We start from the raw sequence: 23,538 nt of genomic DNA, 5'->3' as shown, positions 1-23,538 counted from the left end.
TGTTACTAACATGCACCATTAGAAACAAAAGCAGCAAGTCCCTTACTGTCTTCATGTCACTTTGTATTGTTCCAACACAAATAGCTAGCTATGCCAAGACCTGGGAATCCCATCTGTGAAGGCAGAGGAAACTGTTCCACTGGTATGAAATCTGTTTAGCAACTCTCACCAAAGCTCCACCAACTCTCACAGTTGCAAAAACTGTGACAACCTTCATTTCCCAATGACTTTGACAACAGGAACCAGGGTAACTTTAGCAGCTCCAGACAGGCAGGAGACTAAATCCTTTAACACTACTTAAGGTTAGGTGTAAAAACTGATGTAGCTCTGAGAGAGACCAGTACCTGGCCCTGTCTAAAAAAATAGTGCTTACAACACATGTGCTTACAACATCCCTTAGCATGACAGCTTTTGAGTCTCAAGCTACTGGGTATTTTAGGATGGGATGGTCTCCACATGTCCTGCTGAAGCTGTTTCACCAAGCAAAGCAGACTTGAAAACTCAATTCAGCCAAAGGGAAATAAAGGCAGAAGGGGGTGTTATAACACAGTAGTCAAGATGGGACAGATGGTTCTGGTCCCTGCATCAAGGGCACTAGCACTCCAAGCACACAATTTGTTTAGTAACTCAGGCACAGGATAGAGAAAAAGCCCTTAAAGCACAAAAGGTGTACAGTGTTCTATCTCCAAGTGTGAGAATGAAAAAAATACTTTTCTTCTCCCTGTATTAAATCTGACTTATGAGCAGTAGACTCTTCCTTAAAGGTTTTGGAAAGGTAACACCCTTTCTGATTCACCTGTATGCAGGCAACCTGGTCTGTGAGAAGCAGCTCAGTTTTTCCAGGGTGGAGAAGGAAGAAGCAGCTGGAACCTGGCTGCCAATAACAGTTTCATGCAAGAACAGCACTAATTGCAGCTGTTTCTTGTCCCCCTGTCTCAGGGGAGCAGTGCTGCTGCTGACTAATGCTGTTTTACCTAATGCTCCATGATCTCCTTTAAACCTTGGCAGAAAGCATCCTTTGAGCAAGCCTGGGACTAGGCAAGCAACTACTGGTCTTTCTTAGGAGGAGAAAAAGAGTCTGAACTTTAGTGAACTAGAGCCTGACCACGGACACTCCCCCTGCTCAGCCTGTGACACAGGTGAGGAGGGGCAGGGGACAGCACAGTGAGAAGGGCTGTGCCAGCTGCCCTCTGTCTCAGGAAACATGTGAGAGAATGCAAGGACAGCTGCTTTCTAGTCAGCTCCAGACACCAAACAGGCACTGCATGCTTGAGGAGCAGCAAATAGCCTTGCCAATCTGCAGAAGCACAACATTCCTGGCAGAGAAACATACAGTCATGGACTTAGATGTGTAGGGCCTAGAGTTGAGATTTATGGAATGAAGTGACTAAAATTTTACGAAAAACATGCCAAAAATGGGAACACTTTATATTAGCACCCAGGACTATTCTTTCAAAGAACAGGTAGTCTTGACTATGTCAGCTCTCACCAGAATCCAAACAGCAGAATCCCAAGGGACACCTTGGAGGCTATGCAATTTGGTCTCCTCAAGCTACAGTACTTGGCTGTCAGCACAGAAGGACATTAGATAACCATGACTGTATATTGCTGCTAAGATCAGTTTTGACTTACAAGTAAATATAAAAATACAGGGAAATTTATAAAAATTAGATTTGCTAATTAGGAAATGACAGGAAACTTACAGTATTGAAAGTTTTTTCACCAAAAATTCAACTGACTCAGGCAGTGGATTGATTTGCATCAAAGATTCCCATCAGAAAGGCCAAAGCAAATATTTTCATTCCAAATAGATACCTAGTGTCACATTCTGTGTTATATAATTAGAACCATTTAACATTTAAAAAGTCAATTCCACATTGCAATTTTTAAGCCTATACAGATCCTCTTCCAAACATTTTTACAGGCAACAGTTACCTGTTTGTTACAGCAGTTACCAGAACTGTGGAGCAACTACTGTCCATTTACATTCAGTGAAACAAAAATGGCCAGTATTGATGCATTTCACAGGACTTGCTCATGAACAAAACTGAGTAGCTCAAACTGCAACATTTCAAAATGGTGCTGTTCTAAAATCCAGTTATTTGCAGAAACAGGTCCTGAAAATATGACATTCAATTCCCTCATTCAAATTGAATCCATATTTTCTATTAAGAGATTGGGTCCCTTTAATATTTGACAAACCTTTCAGATGAATAAAAATCCTGCCAAAATGAACCATTCTGTCATGCAAGGAATTAATAACAATAATACATAAAAATCCTCCACAATTTGAAAATTGTTAATTAATTGTACACTGGAAACATGAGCCTTTCTTGACTTTCTGTGTGAGGTAGATTTTGAGGCACATTGTATATAAGTTTATTGGATAGAACTTAAGTGCAATCTTAGTTCTATGTTTTTGTGCCACTCGTGACGCCTCATATCTGCTCTGACTCCCTGTGGTGGCACCATGGAAGAAAGAAGAATTATCACTGGCCATCAGACAGAAACAAAGGTAAGAAAATGACAGAGCTTGTTCACATCAAGCTCGGTCACTTTGGCCAGCTCATTTTAGTATCCTTAACAGAAAGTTTAGGCTCAGCATTTTTAATTCAGCTTTGATGTTACACTGGTTCTACGAAATTAGGTTATAAATACGGTTTTTATCTGTTTGTGGAAAGCTGTACATTAGATACTAATATGAATCAAATCACTTCTCTGGAAGGCGGATTTCCAAAAAGCCACTTGGTTTGGTATCACAGAAGAGGGAGGGAACGAGAACAAAGAAAGGGAAGGTCAAATATGCATTCTGTTAATAGGTACAAAGAAGAGTGGCACATGACTCATAAAAAAGGCACTCCAGAGTTAGGTATTTTTTCCCCATCACATTTCCTTCAGGAGCTTCTACAGGTTTCTTTAGTATTTTCTCCTTACAGTTTTAGGGAGAAAAATTGTGTTGGGTAAATAATTTACTTTTTCATCCTCTGCTTTCTTGGTCCACTCGGTAAATGTAGTAATAGAGCCCAAGGTTTGGTACCCAAAAGACTGGGATGTAGAGTAGATGAGTGACAGCTACAGTTCCACTTTCTCCTTGAGGCAGTAAGGCCTTAGTACTCCACCCTTCCTTCCAGGGAAGGCGATCCTGTCAATGGACAGGCACACTGCTAGGAAATCTTTAAATGGGATTACATGAGCCTAATACCTACCTTCTACTGCCCACATCTGCAAACTAGAACAAAAGATCGAAGTGAAGTTTTCCTCTTCCTTGAGAATGCAGAGGCCAAACATTCACACTGGGCACTGGTCACTTCCCATTTGTCACATCAGTATTAAATTGCCCTGTACCCAGAAGTGTGGAAACTCCCTCCAGCAACACCAGGAGCAGGCTCAGCAATATTGAGAGTTAAACGAGTATATGAAAAAGAGAGGGCAGCATCTTAATCTTGAAGGTTGGACAGGACAGTTTAGAGAAATCAAAAATGCCACAATACACTCATTGAATTTCAATTAGGAAAAAAAAATGCAACCAGAAGCAACAGGCTAAAAATTAGAGCACGGATATCACAAATGAGATGGCTTTATTGTCAGTGATACTATTTACAGGTATGCCCAAAATCTTCTATTTTATTTATTCATTGATGTTTGTTAAAGATATCCCATTATCTCTGTGCTCCTTGCATAAATGCACACTGTAACAGTTTGGATATTTCTGTGCGGATTAAGAAAGTTACTGTTTAATGTATAACTGAAATGATTAATGTTTAAACAGTTCATTTCACTGTGAGGTTATTATTAAAGGCAACCTGAAAGTATCACATGTAAAAATGACAACTGAAGAGCTGGTATTCACAGGTGATTAAAGTTTCTTTTTAAGGATTTAGCACTTTAAACTCATTTATTTTCTTGTGTGTTTGTTCTCTTAAATCACCCCAAACTTCAGATTACCTAGTAGACTTTTCTCTTGGATTATACAGAGTAAATGTGATATCATCCATATCGTACACATTAAAGTATGTAGCTACAGAGGAATTATTCATCAAGGAACAAGATAAAGAAATTTTCCAAAGTTAGAATTTGGAATGGGAAGCACATCTTGTAGGTGATCTTTCTTCACCTACATATTTTTAAACACCAGGAGGTGATCTGTAAAGTGAGACACATTCAACCTGTGGCACTCTTTTTGCCCTATCACAGCTGTTATGCTACTTCTCACTCTCAGCAAGAGGTGGATTATCAAAGGACCATGAAGAATGTACGTGGAAGGCCAGTGACGCACCAAGTGTGTGGCCTCCTTCCCTCTCTGGCCCTGCCTGCAGTATTCACACCTGCTCAGTGGGCAGTGGCCACACCAAGCAGCAGAACCAGAACACTCTGTCACCGCAGGGAGCAAGAGTTTCATCTTTAACTCAGATCTAAAAACTTGCTATTGAGAACTACTAGTCCAAGAAATGTGATCAGCCTCATCACCAAGTTGGAAGCAATCAGATATGTCCTTTCTTGCAAATTTTCAGACGCATGAGATACGTAGCTACTGCAAAGGTAATTCCAGCCATTTCTGGGGAGTGAGCTACTTGGGGAAAGTTGAGCATACCTTTAAGTGCTAAACAAGTGTGTAAATCTTACCAGAATCAGAATTTTGATCCTTATTAGACCTCACATGATTAAGAGAAAATAAGATAAATTTTTTGTAATTTGAAAAATTGTCATTAAAAAAATTATAAAACCTAAAGAAAAAGAATCAGAAGAGTCAACAAAAAGAAAGACAGGAAAAGGAGGTAAGGAAACATAAGGTAACAATGTGATGCTAAGTGAATCTAAACTTCATTAATGGAGTGGATCACTGCCTATGAGACACCAGTCAGGCAATGGCTTACACTGCACAAAGACCTTGAGTGGTTAAGCAAAGAAAAAAATCACAGAAATTACGTGAGCCTTTGACAGAACATTTTACAAACAATTGTTTTATTCAGGCACAAAATGCCAACCAGGTCACAAAAACAATTCTGAAACTTGTCCTCTGGCACAATTATGACTGTAATGAACCACTTCCATTTCACCTTTTGTGCCTACAGAGGACTTCCCTAAACCTTAGCCCTTTGCCAGTTATGTTTGTTGCAGATGTAAAATCAAATCCTTCTGCAGACTTATTACTCAAAGTCCTGCTATTTTAACAAAGAAACAGAAAACTTCCCAAATCAGGTAACTTTTACACTTGTGTTTGGAGGAACTTACTGAAAGAAATCAGATTGCAAGAGTAGTAGCAACACCAATTGAAATGACCTGACACGGACTATTAGATATTCCTACAATAAAAGCTTTGTTTTCTATTGGACTGGTATTGCTAAATATATGCTTTTCACAGGATTACCTGGGGGGGCAATCAGCTTAAATGCAAACTGAATTTCTCTTCATGTAAAATTTTGGTTTGGTTTGATTCAAAGGTTTTAACGGTTCTTTTTCAGTCCAGAGGGGAATTTTGAGAAATGCATGAGAAACCATTTGGTCATTTTAATAAGGAAAACATTACTGATACTGACAAAGAAGAAGAAATTGGAGCCTCCTATAATATTTACAGACGTAGATCCTACCAGCTGCAGGGTGGTGTAATGTGCCAGTGAAGCAGTGAAAAGTTGCACTCATTGAAATTCTGGCCTGGCAAATGTGCAGAATGAAGACCAGCAATTTCCGCTGTATTTATTCCCTGAACAGAAGGTATGTAAATTAATTATTTTAAGATTACATTGATACATGCCCCAATACTCCAAGGAGTTTTAGTTGCATGCATCCTGCTCTCATATTACACAAACAGTTGATAGAAGTTGAAGCAAGTTGAAAGTCTTTAAAGGACTGATGCTGTACTTTTTCATTCGGATAAAATCTAGCAAAAGCTGCAGGTCCTCACCTGATCTCATCAAGAATTTGGCTAGAAATGATTAATAGACTGAGACTTTGTAAAATCTGGAAGAGAAATGCTAGACGCACTCAGATCTTGACAGAATTACTAATTCAAAAAAAAATGTAGTGGTACTTACCACATTGCAAAGAGTTATCCTCTTCTATCGTTGTGTTATAGGTCCAATCCTCCTTTCTCCAGCGTATAACACCACTATCCTGGCAGTCCTTAGATTGGGTTATATTTGCTTTGTCCCACATTCTGAACAGGTACAGCTCCCCAGTCATACCCAGGCGGGGTGATGCAGCTGTGCCTTGCAGCTTTGAACAGCCAAGTAAGAACTGGCCTTTTCCAGGCAAATTAAGTTTCCCATTTAGTCTCTTGTGTAATTTTTCTGTTCCATTTATGAATACCTTCATCTCCTCATTGTCACTTTTCCACTGGATACATATTTGGTTCCAAGTGTTTTTACGAAGTCTTACTGTTTTATTTATTTCATTTCCAAACAACCATATCTTCAATTTACCATGATCTCCTGTAAGTCCCAAATCATACTTATTTGCAGAGAGATTAGTGTGAAGAGTTTTTTCAGCATATACATATGCTGTCCATGGACTATTGGAGGAATACAGCTTGAGGTGCACACAGACAAGGAACTCTTTCAAGGGACGCAGAGAAATTCTTGATGACATACTCCATGGATCTTCACATGCAGTCCTAAAGACGGCTTTGTATCGCCCTAGGAAATCCTCATCTAAATAAAGAAAAGGTGATTTGTAAAATTATTTAGTCTTAAAAAAGGTATTTTATATGAAAGTTATTCTTCCATATAGTACTGTTTCTAGGAATTTTCCTAGGAGTTTTTAAAACAATGCATTAAGAAACAATCTTGTAACCTACTCCTTTGGATTTATTTTTGTGGTAGGGAAGTGATAAATTTGGAGGCAGTCAATAAATCATAGCTGCTCATGAAAGCTTTGAAGTAAAGTTTATGCACAAGACCAAGGATGACAATGTAGAATCACAGAATCATTTAGGCTGGAAAAGACCTCCAGGATCACTGAGTCCAACTGTTAACCCAGCATTGCCAAGTCTACCACTAAACCATGTCCCCAAGTACCACATCTACACATCTTTTAAGCATCTCCAATGATGGACTCAACCACTTGCCTCTGCAGCTTGGTTCAATGCTTAGCAGCCCCTTACATGGAGAAATGTTTCCTAGTATCCAATCTAAATCTCCCCTGGTGCAACTTGAGGCCATTTCCTCTTGTCTTGTCACTTGTTACTTGGGAGAAGAGACTGACCCCCATTTCACTACAACTTCCTTTAAGGTAGAGTGTGATGGGGTCTCCCCTTAGCCTTCTTTTCTCCAGGCTTAACAATCCCCAATCCCTCAGCTGCTCCTCACAGGACCTGTGCTCCAGACCTTTCACCAGCTCTGCTGCCCTTCTCTCAACTTGCTCTAGCACCTCAATGTTTTTCTTGAAATGAGGGGCCCAAAACTGAACACAGGATGTGAGGTGTGGCCTCACCAGGGCTGAGTAGAGGGGACAATCACTGCCCTCGTCCTGCTGGCCACTATTGCTGAAACAGATCAGGATGCCATTGGCTTTCTTGGCCACCTGGGCACACTCTGGCTCATCTTCAGCAGCTGTCAGTCAACACCTCCAGATACTTTTCTGTCATGCAGTTTTCCCACCACTCTTCCTCAAGCCTGGAGTACTGCATGGGTTTGTTGTGGCCCAAGTGCAGGACCTGGCACTTGGCCTTGATGAACCTCATTCAACTGAGGTTTCATTCTGCTCACCATCTCTGTCTTCTGAGGGAAGGCAAAGAGACTCTGAGACTGAGGCATCGAAAGCATGAAGTACACCAGCCTTTTCCTCATCCTTTGTCATTACATTTCCCCCTTTGCCCAATAAAGGCTGGAGATTCATTCTCCTTAGCCCTTTTGTTGCTAACGTATTTTTAAAAACATTTTTACTGTTTTTCGTGGCAGTAGCCATATTAAATTTTAGTTGGGTTTTGACCCTTCTGATTTTCTCCCTCTCTAACTTTAAGACATCCTTGTAGTCCTCCTGAGTTTCCTGCCCCTTCTTCCAAAGGTCATAAACTCTTCTTTCGTTCCTGAGTTCCAGCCAAAGCTCTCTGTTCAACCAGGCTGGTCATCTGCCCCACTGGCTCGTCTTTCAGCAGGGGAATGACCTGCTCCTGTCCCTTTAAGATTTCAGTCTTGAAGAAGAATGCCCAGCCTTCCTGGACTCCTTTGCCCTTCAGGACTGCTTCCCAAGGGACTCTGTCAACCAGTCCCCTAAAAATGCCAAAGTATCCCTTCCAGAAATCCAAGGTGGCAGTTCTGCTGAGTCCCCTCCTTACTTCTCCAAAAACCAAAAACTCATTCTTTTGTAATTGCTGAGGTCTCCAACCATCACATCATCCAAACACTGCAACTTGATCATAACTGCTGAGTTCTTGTAGGCCTCATTTCCTCCACTGTCCCAATACAGAAAAGGATAGACTTTTGTGGCTGTAGATGTAAATTCTTTAGAGCTGACTCTTATTTTATGGAAATAAACACACTCCAGTCACATAAGCATTATCATGGTTGCTTGCTTTATGGTGCACACATCAGCAATAAAATAAGAAAAAGTTCCTTTGGAACGTGAAATGGAGCAACAGAAAAATGAAACAGCCTGGCAGATGCTCAGCCAGTGCAAGAGAACACATTACTGACACCTTTAAGGAGGCCATTATTTACCAATATATGCAGAGCTCTTATGTACCCTCCAGAGGATGTATGATATTCATCATGATTGGTCAGGGCTGGAAAGCAGAAAAACATCGGCCAACATAGGAAAAAATCCTTTTCCATTAGCTCTCCTGCAAGAAGACAAACTTCCAGGCAACTTGGATCAGGAGTTTTTTTTCCAGGGTAGGTTACATTCATAGTCCCAGTTAGCTGTCAAGATCACAGCCAACTCTTCCGTAATGTTCTCAAGCAACCAGTGCACCAGCTTTCATCAGTTCTGACAACTTTTCTGTCTCTTGACCTCCAGGCTCTCAAATTTCTTTTTCAATAGCAACAAGCGAAAACAAGGAGAAAGTTCTACCTTCCAACTGCAACTCAATAAGTACAAGCTACCAGAAAAAGTCTGAAACACAAAATGTATCAATCCAGTTTCATAGAAAGTCATTGATACCTATTCTTGTGGAATCCTATAGCTTCAAGACTCTCTCTGTGATGCTAACTAGCAGAAGCTCACGGGTGTTTTTCACAACCCTGAATCATTCCTGAAGTTCAACATACCTCATGGAAGTGCCATGCAAGGCTGTAGACCAAACAAAAAGCTCTCTGGGTACAGGCTGAACTCGGTAAAAATCCTAACTAGCATATAGTGGATTTTGAATGGTTACTTAATACTTAGATTGGTTCTAAATGGCAATGGAGAAGAAGAACATGACCGAACAGCAAGCAGTAGAATTACCTCCCCCCTGCCCACCCCAACAGCATGAATTCACTCATTCAATTTGGCCACTTGTCAAAGTCTCAAAGCAAAATCTGGGATACTCAGCTAAGAACACTTTAGCATGGAAAACTAATTTTTAAAGAGCTGGATGAGGAAGAATGGATGGGAGGGGAAAGTGTCAGAGAATATGAGATTTTTAGATACAGGCTCAAATGTACCCAGCTTTTCAACTAAAATTAAAATAGATCTACAACCTTACAGTATCATGAGGAAACTGATTTCATAAACAGCAAGCTAGTTACATGCCAACACTGGTGACACAGTCTTTCCAAATAAAAAAAATTTCAAGTCTTTCACTATTAAGTAAAATTTTGCCGAAGGTTTTGAAGGACTTGACGCAGCAGCTGTTTCTCAGACAGTATATGTCAGACGTATTCTTGCATGACTCATATAGCCTCCAAAATTCTTGTAAGCAATCTTGAGCATGAAGAGATGGCCAAATTGACTGGTAAAGAAAATTTCCTGACACAGCTTCAAAACTTGAAGTCACTGTTAACTATCCAAATTGACAGACCAGAATTCCATTCCTGAGCAAAAATATTCATCAAAACTTGAAGTATCATCAGCAGACTTTGTTTTGGAAATGAACGAATTCTGAGAGTCTTGATTTCATGTTAAGCATTGAATCAATGCTGATGTGCCAATAGTGAATTAAAGGGCTGCTAAATTCTATTGCATTCTTTAAGGGAATTGCCACTTCAGAGTTGTCAAGGGAGCCACAGTGGGCATAACCTTGCAGATGAAAACAGTCATAAGACAGGTAGCCAAGAGAAATCATGCAAAATGAGATCAATCTCCTGATGATTCTCCTGGTCTGCTTTATATCATCCAAAAAGACTGCTGTTGATCAATATGCAAGGCTTGAAGAATTAAACTAAGAAAAGTGTTTACATAGAGAGGTCTACCCTTCTGGAAACTGGAAGCTGGCCCACTTTGCTCTAAACAGTTATTTCAAAAAAAGTGTCAAAAAGGGATGCCAAAGTTAAGAGAATAGATACTAATACTATCTGAATTGTTACAAGAAAGTTTTGGAAATCTTAATATGTTTTATCTACCCAAAGAATGCTGATAAAGCACAAAGGAAATCATAATCATAGTCTAAAAATGCACTTTGCAGTTCCAAGTGAACAGTATGGAAGCACTGTTTAAGTACTTAATGCAGTGCAGCATTAAGTTCGAAATTAATTTTCAGTATGATCTTGACTAAGTCTCCTTGATATTTGGGTGCATGTAATGTAAGTAGGAGATGACATTACAGTAAAGCCTTAGGAAGATCTGTTAATTGTCACTTATTTTCTCTAGCAATAGTGCCTGTGGGCTGCAACCCACCCCTGACCACAGAATAGAGGAGCTGCAACTGCCTGTGCTCTGACAATGGCATTCTTGTCTTATAATGAGTGTCCTTGAGTCCAGACAATACAATACATTCAGAAAAGGAGCCACGAACATATCTTTATCACCACAGCATAGAAAAGGTAGCATAGTAGAAAGAATCCTCAGTAAAACTAAAAGCATATACTTAATAAGTATGTTCTCTTAAGCCCTTAAAGAAATCACAAAACATATGCACATACTTTTCCAGATGTTTAAAATAAACTTTCTGAGAATGACAACATAAACCAAAAATGCAACCTCTTGCTTTTTTCTAAACATTTTTAGATAGTCATAATTGGTATCTTTACAAGAGATAGCTAACTGTACGTATTAAGAATTAGACCTACAGGAGTAGATTCTTTCAGCACCAGTGCTGTTTTCCTTATATTGCTAATAACCACTGTATCAGTGTAGCTGAACATTAATATAGTCAGGTATGCTCCTGAATAAAAATACAAATTCATGTGTCTGCACAATCTGGCTTTTAACTAGCAACAACAATAGTCATTAACTTCCTTGCAAGTGTTTGCCACCTGTGACACATTCGGCTCGCTACAGTCCATTAATATTATGTCAAAAGACTCTTGTATACTCATGTATTCCATCTAGAGCTCATAACTGTTCTTTATAAAAAGTTTAAAACTCTAAACTTTCTACATGTGGGTCACCTGATTCTGTTGAATATTTTGAAAATCTGAAGCTAAGAACTGTTTCCTCAAAATAATTTCACCCCTCCTTTTCATTCACAGTTCTATTTGCTTAGCTGGGAATAAACAATGTGACATTATCCAGCATCCTGAACATCAGAAAGAACACAGAAGTTCTTCTATTTTAATATTTTTTGGAGAACATAAGCATATTTTGGCACCTCAGATGAGGAGAGAACTGAGTAGAGATGCTGCTGACAGTACTAACAGCTAAAACTACAAAACCCCAATAAAATAGGAGGGAAACATAAATACATTTGTGTCAGTTTAGCTTGAAGATTACTGACACTTGCAAGTGATACAAAGGCAAAAAATTAAATCCCTCTTTGCTTGCTTCCTCAGAACTTTAGATCCAGTCAAATTTCCCCTGGAAAAACTCTTCTATGACATCTGTCCATCTGCTGAGCAGCTCTGTCCTTTTTACTGTTTAAAGTACAAGAGGTTAAAACCTCTCCACCTTAGTAGCAAGTTTATCACCAGAATCTCAATAAATATTGAGCTGCAATAAATATTTTCTGTACATTTAGGTTTTTATCTCATCTGAGGTTTTTTGCCATTGTTCTCACCTCCTGAGATGGGCCTGGCAAAGACAAGTAGGGACAGAATCAGACAGAATCTCAGACTCTGTCTCAACAGAAACATTTTATGAAATTTACTATATTTGGATAATTAGGGTCAGAATTAGTCTAGTCTGTAACCTATGAAATCTCATAGCTCATACAATGTTGTTAAGCAGGCATACTTTAAAAATATGGAGTAAAATTGAACTGCAAGAAGTGCTGACATAGAGTAAAATAACATGCCATGAATGCAGCTTCTGAAATTAGCCATTAAGTAAGCACATGGCAAAAAACACTCTCAATTTTTTAATACTCTAACTACATTACTAACACAATAAATGTATTACACACTATTGATATAAGGAAGCTTTATGAATGACAAGCACTCTTCTCTTTATCAGCTGAGGTCCAGAGTAGTGACAGATTAACCATCAGTTTACAAAACAGCCATGAAAAAACACAAATTATTTTACCTCACTTTATCCTACTTTACATCACACAAAAGCATCACCATGCCATTTATCCAATTTGTACAAGAACCTTATGAATTTATTTTTCATTTACTGGAACATAAAGAGCATAAACTGCCAAAATCAAATACACCACGTCTGTTAGATATTTTGGACCTTACTGCTTTTTCCTTAGTCATATTCAGATCCACAACCAAGAGCAATGCAGGAGATATTCTACACACATACACACCCTAAATACAGTAAAGCTCAAAGGATCTTGGGGTGTTTTTGTAAGAGTAGTCTGAAAATTGTAACACTTCCAGTTCAAAGAAAATAGCAATAAAGTAATTTGTTTTGTTATTACAAATTGTGTTTTGGTTCTCTCCTCATGCATAGCCTAGAAGAAGTTATTACCAATAATTTTTTATGAAAACATAAAAAGCATCCAAAATTCTAAGCACCAACTGTTTTATTTCTCATTAGTGACAGTTTTTCCTCCTGATTTCAAGAGGCAAAAACTTGCTTGTTCTGAATATATTCAGAAGTCCTATTCATCAAGACTAATGCTATTTATTTGGAATACCAACACTAGACAAATCAGGAAAAAATTCCCTTACCTTTGCTAGCTGTAGCCAGGAACAACTGAAGTAAAAGGACTGCTTGAACAATCCTGAATCTCAAGAAAATATCCAGTATTCTGCCAACACAGCAGTGCTGTTTTCCCCAGGCAACCATTCTAGAAGGAAAATAAAATAAAATAAAATAAATAAATAAACCACAATGACTAGAAAACTTATAGGTGTGTGGACATTACGATAAAATGCATCTCCAACATGAGTATAAGTCTTTTAAACCTTGTTATACTATTGGGTATACATTGCACAGAAATGCACAGATACTCTGTATATTGCCAAGACATTAAGAGAGAAAGAGCAGTTTGCTGAAAGGAAAAAAAACCAAAAGCAAAAAAAAATCCACTCAAGCTCTAACTCTCCAAAGACTCACAAATACATCAGAGCATGGCCATGACTCCTTGCACAAATAAAACTTTCAACATTTGAAAAACAAACAAACAAAACCCTCTAAAAGATTCAGACACAACAACAACAAAAAAAAAATCCAACCAAAAGCTGACAGATCAAGTATGGAGAGGTTATCCAAAAGCTTTATTAACCTCAGTAAGTATCTTTTCAGTTCACTACCCACACGTTCTCTCTTGCTGTTCATCTAAAATAAGATTTCCTAGAATTAAAAGAGATGCTCATCCGAAAATGGTTTCCTTTCTTTGCTTGCTCACACTTCCCATTCTAGTCTCAAATTAGGTCACTTCCAAGCAAAACCAAGCTGCATATCTATTCTTCCATTTTATGGGGAAATCTCTTCTTCTGTACACTAAACCATCTATCCATAGTGATACATTTAGACAACAAAACAAACACAACTTCCAGCATCCCTTGTCTCTACTACCTGGACACCAAGAGTTGAAGTGTGAATGGGATGAAGCCCAAAAATACTCAGTGGCATTCACAAGTGTAGGCATTGATGCTGGCAAGTAATGAGGCAAGCTGATTGCTATGTGTCACATATGATACTGATTCAGAATACTCCTGCATTCCCTGTATTTAGTTTTCTCCTTAAGCTTCAGTCCTGCAAACAGATACACATGAAATGAGCTGACTAGGACAGAGGTTTACTCCTGAACCACAAAGCATGCCTTCTATTTAGTTTGGCAGACCTCATTAGACAGTGATGCTAGTGTCCCATTCTCCAGAAATAACAACTGCATTACAAAAGTCTAAACTTGAGTACAGGAGCCAAAAAATTCCTGGTACTGACTCCAGCCCTGTCTGGGCACTCTGTGGCCCTGAGGAGTTTGAATGGACCTTCCGCCAACTCTGGCATTTCAGAGTGAGGTATCCTAATATTTGTCCAGCACTTAAACAAAAGGCTGCAATAAATATTTTCTGTACATTTAGGTTTTTATCTCATCTGAGGTTTTTTGCCATTGTTCTCACCTCCTGAGATGGGCCTGGCAAAGACAAGTAGGGACAGAGTCAGAGCTTCTTGTTGACTGAACACAGTCACATCAAGATCTCCAAAACTATTCAAAGCTATGAATGAAAATTAATGATCCCAGGCAAAGCAATAAAATCCAGGTAGCAGGAAACTGAGTATATGTATAAAGAGAAATACCAACATGGTCACAGCTCAACTGACTTTTCGCAAGACTTTGGACAGTTAGACTAGCTCCAGATTTGTTCCAATGTCCAGCTAAAATATACAATCAAAAGACTTGGGAAAAGAACGTTAGTATTCTTTCTTTTTGCAACAATGTTGTTCAGACACTACCAAAGAAAAAGATGCTGCTAGCTTTGGTATATTTTTTAAAGAAAAAAAGCAAGATACAAAATATGATTTCACCACATATATTCAAATAAAGATCATTTCAAAACATTTGGCCACTGTGTTCTTCCTAAACTTATTTAAGCCCTTTTCTGTATTAGAATCCTAAATCTTTACTCCTATTGATCCTAAACAATAATGTAATTGCAGATATTAGTTGTGGACATTATAGAATTAGGCTCAAGTGCTTTTTTTAATTTGTTATTAATTTTGATCATTTGTTCAAATGAACATTTGTATTGTTCTTTGTAATAAATGAATACAACATGACTCAGAGAGCCAAGCATGAATGAATATACATAGTTTTTGCAGTAGGATGAAAAATTTTCACTTGTGTATCAAGCAAATCTAATCAAGTCAACAGCTACTGAGCCACCCAAGTGTGGGAAAGAATTCTATGCACAGACTACAGGTAAAGATATAACTGGCTGTTCTCACTTTCTCAGTTAAAACTAAGTCACCTTTATTTACAAAGAGCTAAGTAACTGAAGTAGATGACAATATAAAACATTTTTTTACAGTCAGCAGAAAATAATGAAAGTTCAGAAAACAGGAAGTAAAGGCTCAGGCATAAATCTTTTACCTCTTGTTTGCTCTCCATGAAGAGTATTGTATTTTGACCAATGACAATCTTGTAGAATTTATACCCAGGTTTCACAATATTTCAAACCATCTTGTTAATTTGAAAGTCAAACTAGAATTGACAGAACTTAAAACGAATGAACATTCTTTGAAAAATTAGATGGTTTTTTTTTAAAGTTTGTTGAATTATACCTGTCACAGTTCTGCATTAATATCACATTCTCTGGAAATTAAAGAAGTTACCAAAAGCAAATACAGGAAGATGGTACAAAAAGGCTTCTGTATCACTAATATTTATTAGCTCATGCCATGCTGTTTTACTTTACTACTTTCCAAGTGTGCACCCACAGGTGACATATCAAGACATGCAGGACTTACCTTCAGCAACTGCTTGCCTTGTATTACAGCAGATGTATTTTCAATAAGATTGAAGACAAAGAAAGTGCAAAATAAAAATGCAGCTGTTGTGTTCTGTAACGTATTTTGTTAAATCACTTTTGGAAAAATACATCCAAATTTCACAACTCCTGTTGGAAATACATATTTACTGGCAGTCTTTAGCATTTAATGAACTATTAGGACTTTTATGCTAAGTTTTAACCAGAGCATGTTCTCACTGCCAATGCATAAACAGTTGGTTAGAGAAACTTATGCTGGAAATCATGACCCAAAGCAATCATTCATTTACTCCAATCATGCTGTCTACTGCTGCATTTCAAACTGTTTTGTTCAAGCCATACTTATTTCTTCCATAGTCTTTGGGTCTCATTCTGTCTTCTGTAGTCATCCCTACTAAGATTTCAGATTTCAATAAAAATATTTCCCAAATTTATGGAAGTTACTGCTGAGGAGGAGGGTAATTATGAATGGTAAGCTTCTGGCTGCTGTTCTGCTACATTCTGTCTTATTTAAGTCTATACCAGGTGATAAAAGGCTAACAAGATCAAGAGAAACACATCATACTGCCCAGGTATGAGAACTTCTTGATGTCTTTCCTTTCAGAAATGTAAGACTGTAGACTTCTTCCATCAACTCCTTATATTTTCCAGACTGGGACCAAAATGCAGTAAAGTTTTTATGTTATTTTTAAATTTTGGCTTGAAGCAACTTAGATGTAATAGGGAGGACGCTTATGCTGGAAACTCTTGTGTCACAGTAAATCTTGGCACATACAGTATTCACTGACTTAACAGCTGAAGTAGCACCATTGATTTTAAAATGTTGTTCCATGGGGGTTTTTTTTACGTGTTTTTCCAGAAGACAGTAATAGGATCATTACTGTCTGATAATAACTTGGTTTTCATTAATTTTCTCCAGTGTTAATCTGTAAAGTCTGTATTCTATATAGTCTGTTAGTCTGTAAAAACTGTATTCTATACAGTCACCATGTTTATATAGTCACTTTATGTGGAACAATCAGCTTTTTCTAAGACTGTAATGGTAGTGTGTTCAAGTTCAAGGACCTTCCTCCTGACATAAATCTTTACTGTTTTCAAAGACATTAAATATTTTACTTTTTAATAAGTTGGCTGAGAGAGAGTAACAAGCCACTTAGTTACAGACATCAGTTATCTGCAAAACTCATAGCTTATTGATTCAGTTCTTGGCAGAACTGAACAGGAGGAAGAACCCTCTGAGAAATCCGTTCTTTTGTTTAGCCTTTCAACTGTTGCAGGATACTGGCATTAGAAAGACTTTTTAATATATTTTATATTACAAATACCAAGATATGAAAGCCAAGGTCTGCCTTCAGTTCAACTCACAGACTTCCCCTTAGAGTCATGTAAAAGTGTGAAGTTAATCACAAACTTAATCCCGTGTAAGTGGATTCAAGAGTGTGATATGCTATTGGATGGCTCTCCATTATAGACCTCACTGCCAAAAAACCCCCACTTTTGCTACTTAATTTTCTTGTACAACAACTTGTGTCCTATATAGTTCAAAAATGGGACAGAGGACAATTACAAGCAAGTTTTTGCTCCCTCTTATCCAGCCTGGAAATGTTTCACCTCCTCATATCCAATTGTCACCTGGGAGATGAGCAAGAGGCCTCTCTCTTGCTCTCATAAAAGTTTTACACTATCCAGGAAATCCTTGTCTGCATAGTGTATTCCCTCAAGAGCATAGTATTACCCACACCCCCTATTAATTCTAGAGCAAACTAAAAAGCCCTTCAGTGACCATGTCTGAGCAGGTTTCCTCTTAAAAGAGTTTATAATGTACTCTTGAAGCACGACAAGCAGAGATGCAATAAAAGTAGTTATATTTGTCACAAGTCTGATTATTTCAACTTCAGGCATGCTGTTTGCATTTTGTTAATACTTTGGGGTATGGATGTATATAATGGAGGGGGAAACAAGAAGTTGTGTTCCACAGAGTAGAAGACTGAAAGTACAATGAAGACCACACAAAGGCTGGTGCATCAAAAAAGATTAAAGGAAACTGACACATGCACCTTGAGCCATATAAAAGCATGAGAACCAGTATCCAGAGATACAAGCACGAAAAAGTAGACAAGAAGTTTCCAAACACCTTGTATTCAAACACCTTTGTATTCAGCTACAAGACTTGATTTGATGCAGAAAGAGTGAAGGACAAAGACTTTTCTAAACCTCAAATATCAGGGAATAATGTAAGCAGGCAGTGAAGAGTCAAGTGAGGACCACGCATGCCAAAAAAGAAGACTGTCCAGCTCATGCTTTCAATTTTCCTACTTTTCAGAAAACAAAAGAGTTCTGAAAGTTTCATCTTACTGTAAGTGGGGGAAAATAAAAAGTAAATAGTTGTTTCTGCTCAGTTTACACTTTCCCTCCCCAGTCTCCTTTCCAAGCTCTCTTGGCTTGAACAGCAACACCTTTTAAAAGAAATTATACTGTGATTTCATCCTAAGCTTCACTTTATGGACTTAACAGGTCACTTGGATCTTGCAATTGGAGCTGTTAAAATTTCTCTGGAAGCTAAGAAGCACAATATTTGGTGAAGGCTTTTTGTTGGGGGGGAGGGCAGTTTTGTAACAATCTCTCAGACTGCTTCAGTCAACAGCCCAAAGACCAAAGCTAACAGTTTGTACCAAAGAAATAAAACTCATCCTTTTGGAAAGATGGATGCACTGAAGCAAGCATCTTCCAAAGTGCCATTAAAACTCTGATACAGAATATGGCATCACTACCCTATACAGCCTAAGGAAATACAGTCACATTGGCACTTCAGTCTGCACATGGGGTAAATATTTAGGGAACATCTATTAAGACATTCTGGGAAACAATGTTATGCCAGAACAGCATTCTGGGCCTCCTTTAGCACTACTCTTCCTTAGGGTTCAACGTAAGTCTCTGCAGAGGAACAGGAGACGGTACCATGTTAGACTACTACAACCGAAACAAGTTAGTCAATAAAAAACATTAGTAAATACTTGAAAGTCATCACACAGGTGAGTAGATGACTTGAAAGCAACTTCAGAAAAGTTTACATTAAACCTGAACCATTCCTGTGTGCAGCCTCCACAAATGTATCACCTCAAAAAATTCACTTTGTTCAACTACATTTGACATGGCTTTTTTGCCATCATCACTTCTCTTAAAAAAATGTGATTAGCCTTCTCAGAAATAAACTACAACAACCATATTGCTGACTTGCTGAAACACAGATAAAGGTGATAAAAAGAAAGCATTTTTAATTCAACTTATATGAATACTTGGACTTTGCTATGAATGATGGAAAAAGTCACTTCAAAACATGGAGCCCATAAGAAACCTATTCAGTCATCTTTATGTCCATAATTAATTTGGAGCAAACGAAACAGAGATATTCAAAGTCTGGTTGGGAACTCAGAAATTAAACATGGAATTTGGCAACATTCTCTATTGGGCATGTCCAGATGTCTAATAAATCCAGGCAGAGAGGCACAGTAATTTTTTTCTCTAAATAAAGGGACTTATTAAGAGAATATTTGGAACACTAAAAGCATCAGTAAAAGATGCTGAGTTTTGTTATGTGTGCACAATAACATTTCCATAATTATCATAATCACATTACTCCTTGTCTTTCTAGTTCTACCATTTCTAAATGTGTCACATCTTGTCAAACATGACAACTTCTGGCAAACCTTCTGATGGATCTCTTAGACCTTAACTCCTTAATGATTCTTTCAAGGAACATCATAAATGAGAACACAGTGCCTAATTTGTGAGGGGTTGTTCTTTTTTGGTAACTAAAGCATCACTCGAGGTACTCATGTAAATTTTAGAAAACAGAAATACTGTGATAAACTCTAGTAATCTTCTATAAATTCTACAGATTGAAAAAGTATTGTGAGCAGATTGGGGAACTTTATAAAGTATTTCTTTTCTATATACTGTCTCGTCTAGTATAACTGATATTCTACAGTTTTCTTTTAAAACAAAAGCTAATCACGTTACTAACTATACTTTTCCTATGAGATCTTAAGAACACTGTATTTAAGCAGCCAGCAGAGGAGGACCTAGAACAGAGCAACAAAACCGCATTTCTATAAGGCACTAGCTGAAAAGCAGCCATTGTGCCAAACAGTACTTATATTTCTGTACTACAGCACTCATCAATAAAAGAAAGACAGAAAACACTTAGTCTGGGACTTGCCCTAAGGCTGATGCAGGTAGCACTTACAGGTTGAGTACCTGTGGCATACAAAATGTTCAGCTCACAGCTGAACACAAATCCATGTGACTCATGCAGGGAAGAGTTTGAGATCCATTTTTTTGGGTTTGATTTAATGTCAGCTAAAAAGATCCTATGTCCATCCTGAACAACAATAAATTTCAAAGTTGTTTTGTCACAAAAGGAATGCAAGAGTCCCAAGTAACTGAATCCTATTAATTACCTTATAGTTACAAAAGCCTATCTTTTTCATAGAGCACCTATAGATCCTTCCCAAATCATAACTTCACCAGGAATTTATGACTGCAAAGAGTAAGGCCCTCATAATCATGAGCACCTATCTAACAAACAGAATGATCGACTCCATTCATGTTCACAAGCTGAGTATCACCTACCAACAAATGAATATTCTCTAAGTCCTTGCATCTGGAAAAGTGCCAAGCTTTTAACTGAACCTAGATAGAAAACCACTAGTAGACTTAGTATTTATCAGAAAGCTAACATTTCAGGCCAAATAACATGCCTTATTCCTGCTAACTCTAACGTTGAAGTCTATGAGATTACTTGCATGAGCTACCCTTACTTTGGCCTTCAAATAATCTAATCTAGTATTCCACTGACAACATAAAACTTCAAACTCAAGTGTAGTGATCAGTTTTGAAGCTACACTGCATTTGCCAAGGCCACTGATCATATTACATATTAAGAACTAAAAATTGTCCAAATTTAATATGAGTTTATCTCCCATGAAGTCCAAAACTTTCTCAACCTGCTAAAACTCTACAGTTACTAGTGTAAGGCTTGACTAAAAGCACTCGCAGCACAAAAACTGTACAAACTGAGTAATTAATTTGAGAATGGGAATTTAATTCTTCATCTTCTCCAACTGGCCCTAATCTGAGCCAATTTCTGTTGATGTCTTAGAAATAGAAGCTTAACATTAATTCAGAAGGCTCTGAAGAAACATGCTAACATAATCCATTTGATCTACAGAATTACTGCAAGATACTAAAGTAGTATTACTGAAGATACCAGCAACTCTAGTTCACTTGGTACCATAGTTGAAATAACATAATAGTATTTTGGAGTAGGTAGAAAATGTGGTGGCCCCAATTCGTATCTGAGCAAATTTTGTTTACATGCAGTTTCTTTCCTGCATCTTCTTTGAAAGCATTCCACTTTAGAGATTTGTATTCATCATTAAATTGTAAGTCTGCTTCCTCAGTGAAGGCAAGTACTTGGAGATCCTCCTAAGCAAAGACATGTTTTCTGTTCTTTAGTTTAATTCAACAAACACACTACTGGTCACCTAGCAGAGGAACAAATCCTCCTTGCTTCCCCCATGGAAACAGTTACAGAAGTATGCTTTCTACTTGGGAATACCCTTAATCTTGAAAGCTTAAGAGCAGGAATGACAGCTTGTGCAGCTCTCTTCTAGTGATGATATACACTGCCAGCCTATGCAAGCAAAAGGGAAGAACGTGTTCTGACTAGGCACACATAATGCCAGCTTTACATTTTCAGCACAAGTAACAGCTGAAGACACAACTAATTTGCTTTGGGATTGATAATACTTAGATCTGGAGGTTCTAAGCTCTATTTTGGCTCACGTTGAAGCCCATTCGACCACACCTTCAGCGTTACTAGAACTGATTTGAGCAGGGAGGTTTGGCCCAGATGACCCACTGTGGTTCCTCCCAACCCTACCAATTCTGATTTCATGTAAGTCAAAAGCAGCCTACGCTTGTACAACCACACATTTCATTTGCAGGATAAGCACACCCTGAACTGGTTTACAAACATTTATTCCCTTTTTCCACATAAATCAATGCAAGAAAATAACACAGTGAAAGCAACAGAGCTTAGTACTGTTCTAAATACTACTCGTGAATGGCAAAACCTATATATTTGTAAAGAAAAAAAAATTCAGTCAAGAAAGGATGCTTCCAACACATTTAGCCAGTGGACATGACCAAAAAAACCCCAGACAACGCCACCCCGGAAACAATTATTGTGCACAAAAGGTGACTCTGAAGACATCCCTTTCAGTGATACAGGTTTCCCTGCAGAGTGCATGAGAAAGAAGCTGGGAAAACTTTTAGACTGAACATATTCTGCGCACCCGTTCCCACAGACAGCGGGTGTGAGAGCAAATCCCGACCCAGCAGCAATGCCGTCCCAACGGGACACTGCCCCGTCTCGTCGCCTAAACCGCGTTCAAACCCCACCGACGCCTCTGCCAAAATCACTCACTCTTTAGGCCAGTCTAAACGCGTTACTGAAAGTTTCTCGCCGTTGATTGATTAAGCGCTTAAAATAATGCCGGGAAGGAGAGCTTTTCAGCAGCAGCACCGCGGGCTGTGGCTGGTGAGCAGCGCGGTGCCGCTCAGGGCGATCCGGCCGCGCTCCGCATCCCCTCACGGCAGCCTCGCTCCGCATCCCCTCACGGCAGCCTCGCCCCGCATCCCCTCACGGCAGCCTCGCCCCGCATCCCCTCACGGCAGCCTCGCCCGCATCCCCTCACGGCAGCCTCGCTCCGCATCCCCTCACGGCAGCCTCGCCCCGCACCGGCCCGCCGCGAGTCCCAACGGGCCCGGCCGCCCCGCGGCACTCCCCGCTCAGCCCCCGGGCCGCGCTACCCCCGGCCGGCCGGAACCCGCACTGCCGCTGCGGGGGACGGTCCGTGACTAAGCGTGAGCCGCGGCACTGGGCTACGGAGGCCGGAGCTCCCCGACCTGCGCGCCACCGCCGCCCCCGTGGGATCTCCCCGCCCTAACCCCGCTCGTCCGCCCGGGAGAATCGGCGGGAAAGCGCATCCCGAGGTGGCCGCGCGCCTCTGCCGCCCGCTCCAGCGGAGTCGCTCACCTCCACCCGCCTCAGAGTGTCTCCCATCCCCGCTGCCCGCCGCGCTGCCGGTCCCTCCCGCGCTCGGGAGCCCCCCGCCTCCGGCCGCCTCTGCTCCCGCGAGCCCGCAGCCGCTCACCTGGCGCCGGGCGGCCGCCCGTCCCGTTCCGTCCGTGCTCTCCCGCCCGTCCCGTTCCGTCCGTGCTCTCCCGCCCGTCCTGTTCCGTCCGTGCTCTCCCGCCCGTCCCGTTCCGTCCGTGCTAGCCCGTCTGTCCCGTCAGCGCCTCGCCGCGCCGTCCCGCCCCGCTCGCTCAGCACTGGGCACAGCAGGCGCGCCGGCGGCCCCGGCAGCTGGGACAGCCACTGGACGGGGGGCGGAGGCAGGCGAGGGAGGTGCCGCGAAACGCCGAGGGAAGCCGGAGCGGCAGCAGCCGGCGGAGCCGCCCGGGAGTGGCCCCCGTCGCCCCTCGGCAAGGCGGGCTCGGCGGCCCCGGGCTCCTCCCGCCCGGCGGCCCCGCGGGTACGGGCGCGGTCCCAGTCCCGGTCCCGGGCTGCCCT

General features: G+C 40.1%; 1 protein-coding gene across 5 annotated transcripts in view; it reads right to left on the bottom strand.

Moving 5' to 3' along the window:
- ADGRG2 (adhesion G protein-coupled receptor G2) overlaps positions 1-23,252 on the bottom strand; it is a 54,046-nt gene extending 30,794 nt beyond the window's left edge. For 2 of the 5 annotated variants that reach the window (XM_085051092.1, XM_085051124.1), the window contains exons 1-3: positions 23,120-23,252; positions 13,134-13,252; positions 6,033-6,647 (exon numbers count right to left, since the gene is read on the bottom strand). In XM_085051092.1, coding sequence (XP_084907218.1) covers positions 6,033-6,647; positions 13,134-13,251 — 733 coding nt within the window. In that variant the 5' untranslated portion in view covers position 13,252; positions 23,120-23,252. Of the gene's footprint in view, positions 1-6,032; positions 6,648-13,133; positions 13,253-22,389; positions 22,563-23,001; positions 23,095-23,119 lie in introns of those variants that run through there. The other 3 variants (XM_085051113.1, XM_085051102.1, XM_085051134.1) reach the window with 3 other exon arrangements.
- Positions 23,253-23,538: the final 286 nt, after the last annotated feature.

Source organism: Lichenostomus cassidix, chromosome 1, assembly GCF_008360975.1.
Source record: "Lichenostomus cassidix isolate B80296 chromosome 1, HeHo_3.0, whole genome shotgun sequence".
Taxonomy (NCBI): Eukaryota; Metazoa; Chordata; class Aves; order Passeriformes; family Meliphagidae; genus Lichenostomus; species Lichenostomus cassidix.
The sequence above is the reverse complement of the archived record's forward strand: the minus strand, read 5'-3'. Positions and strand labels throughout refer to the sequence as shown.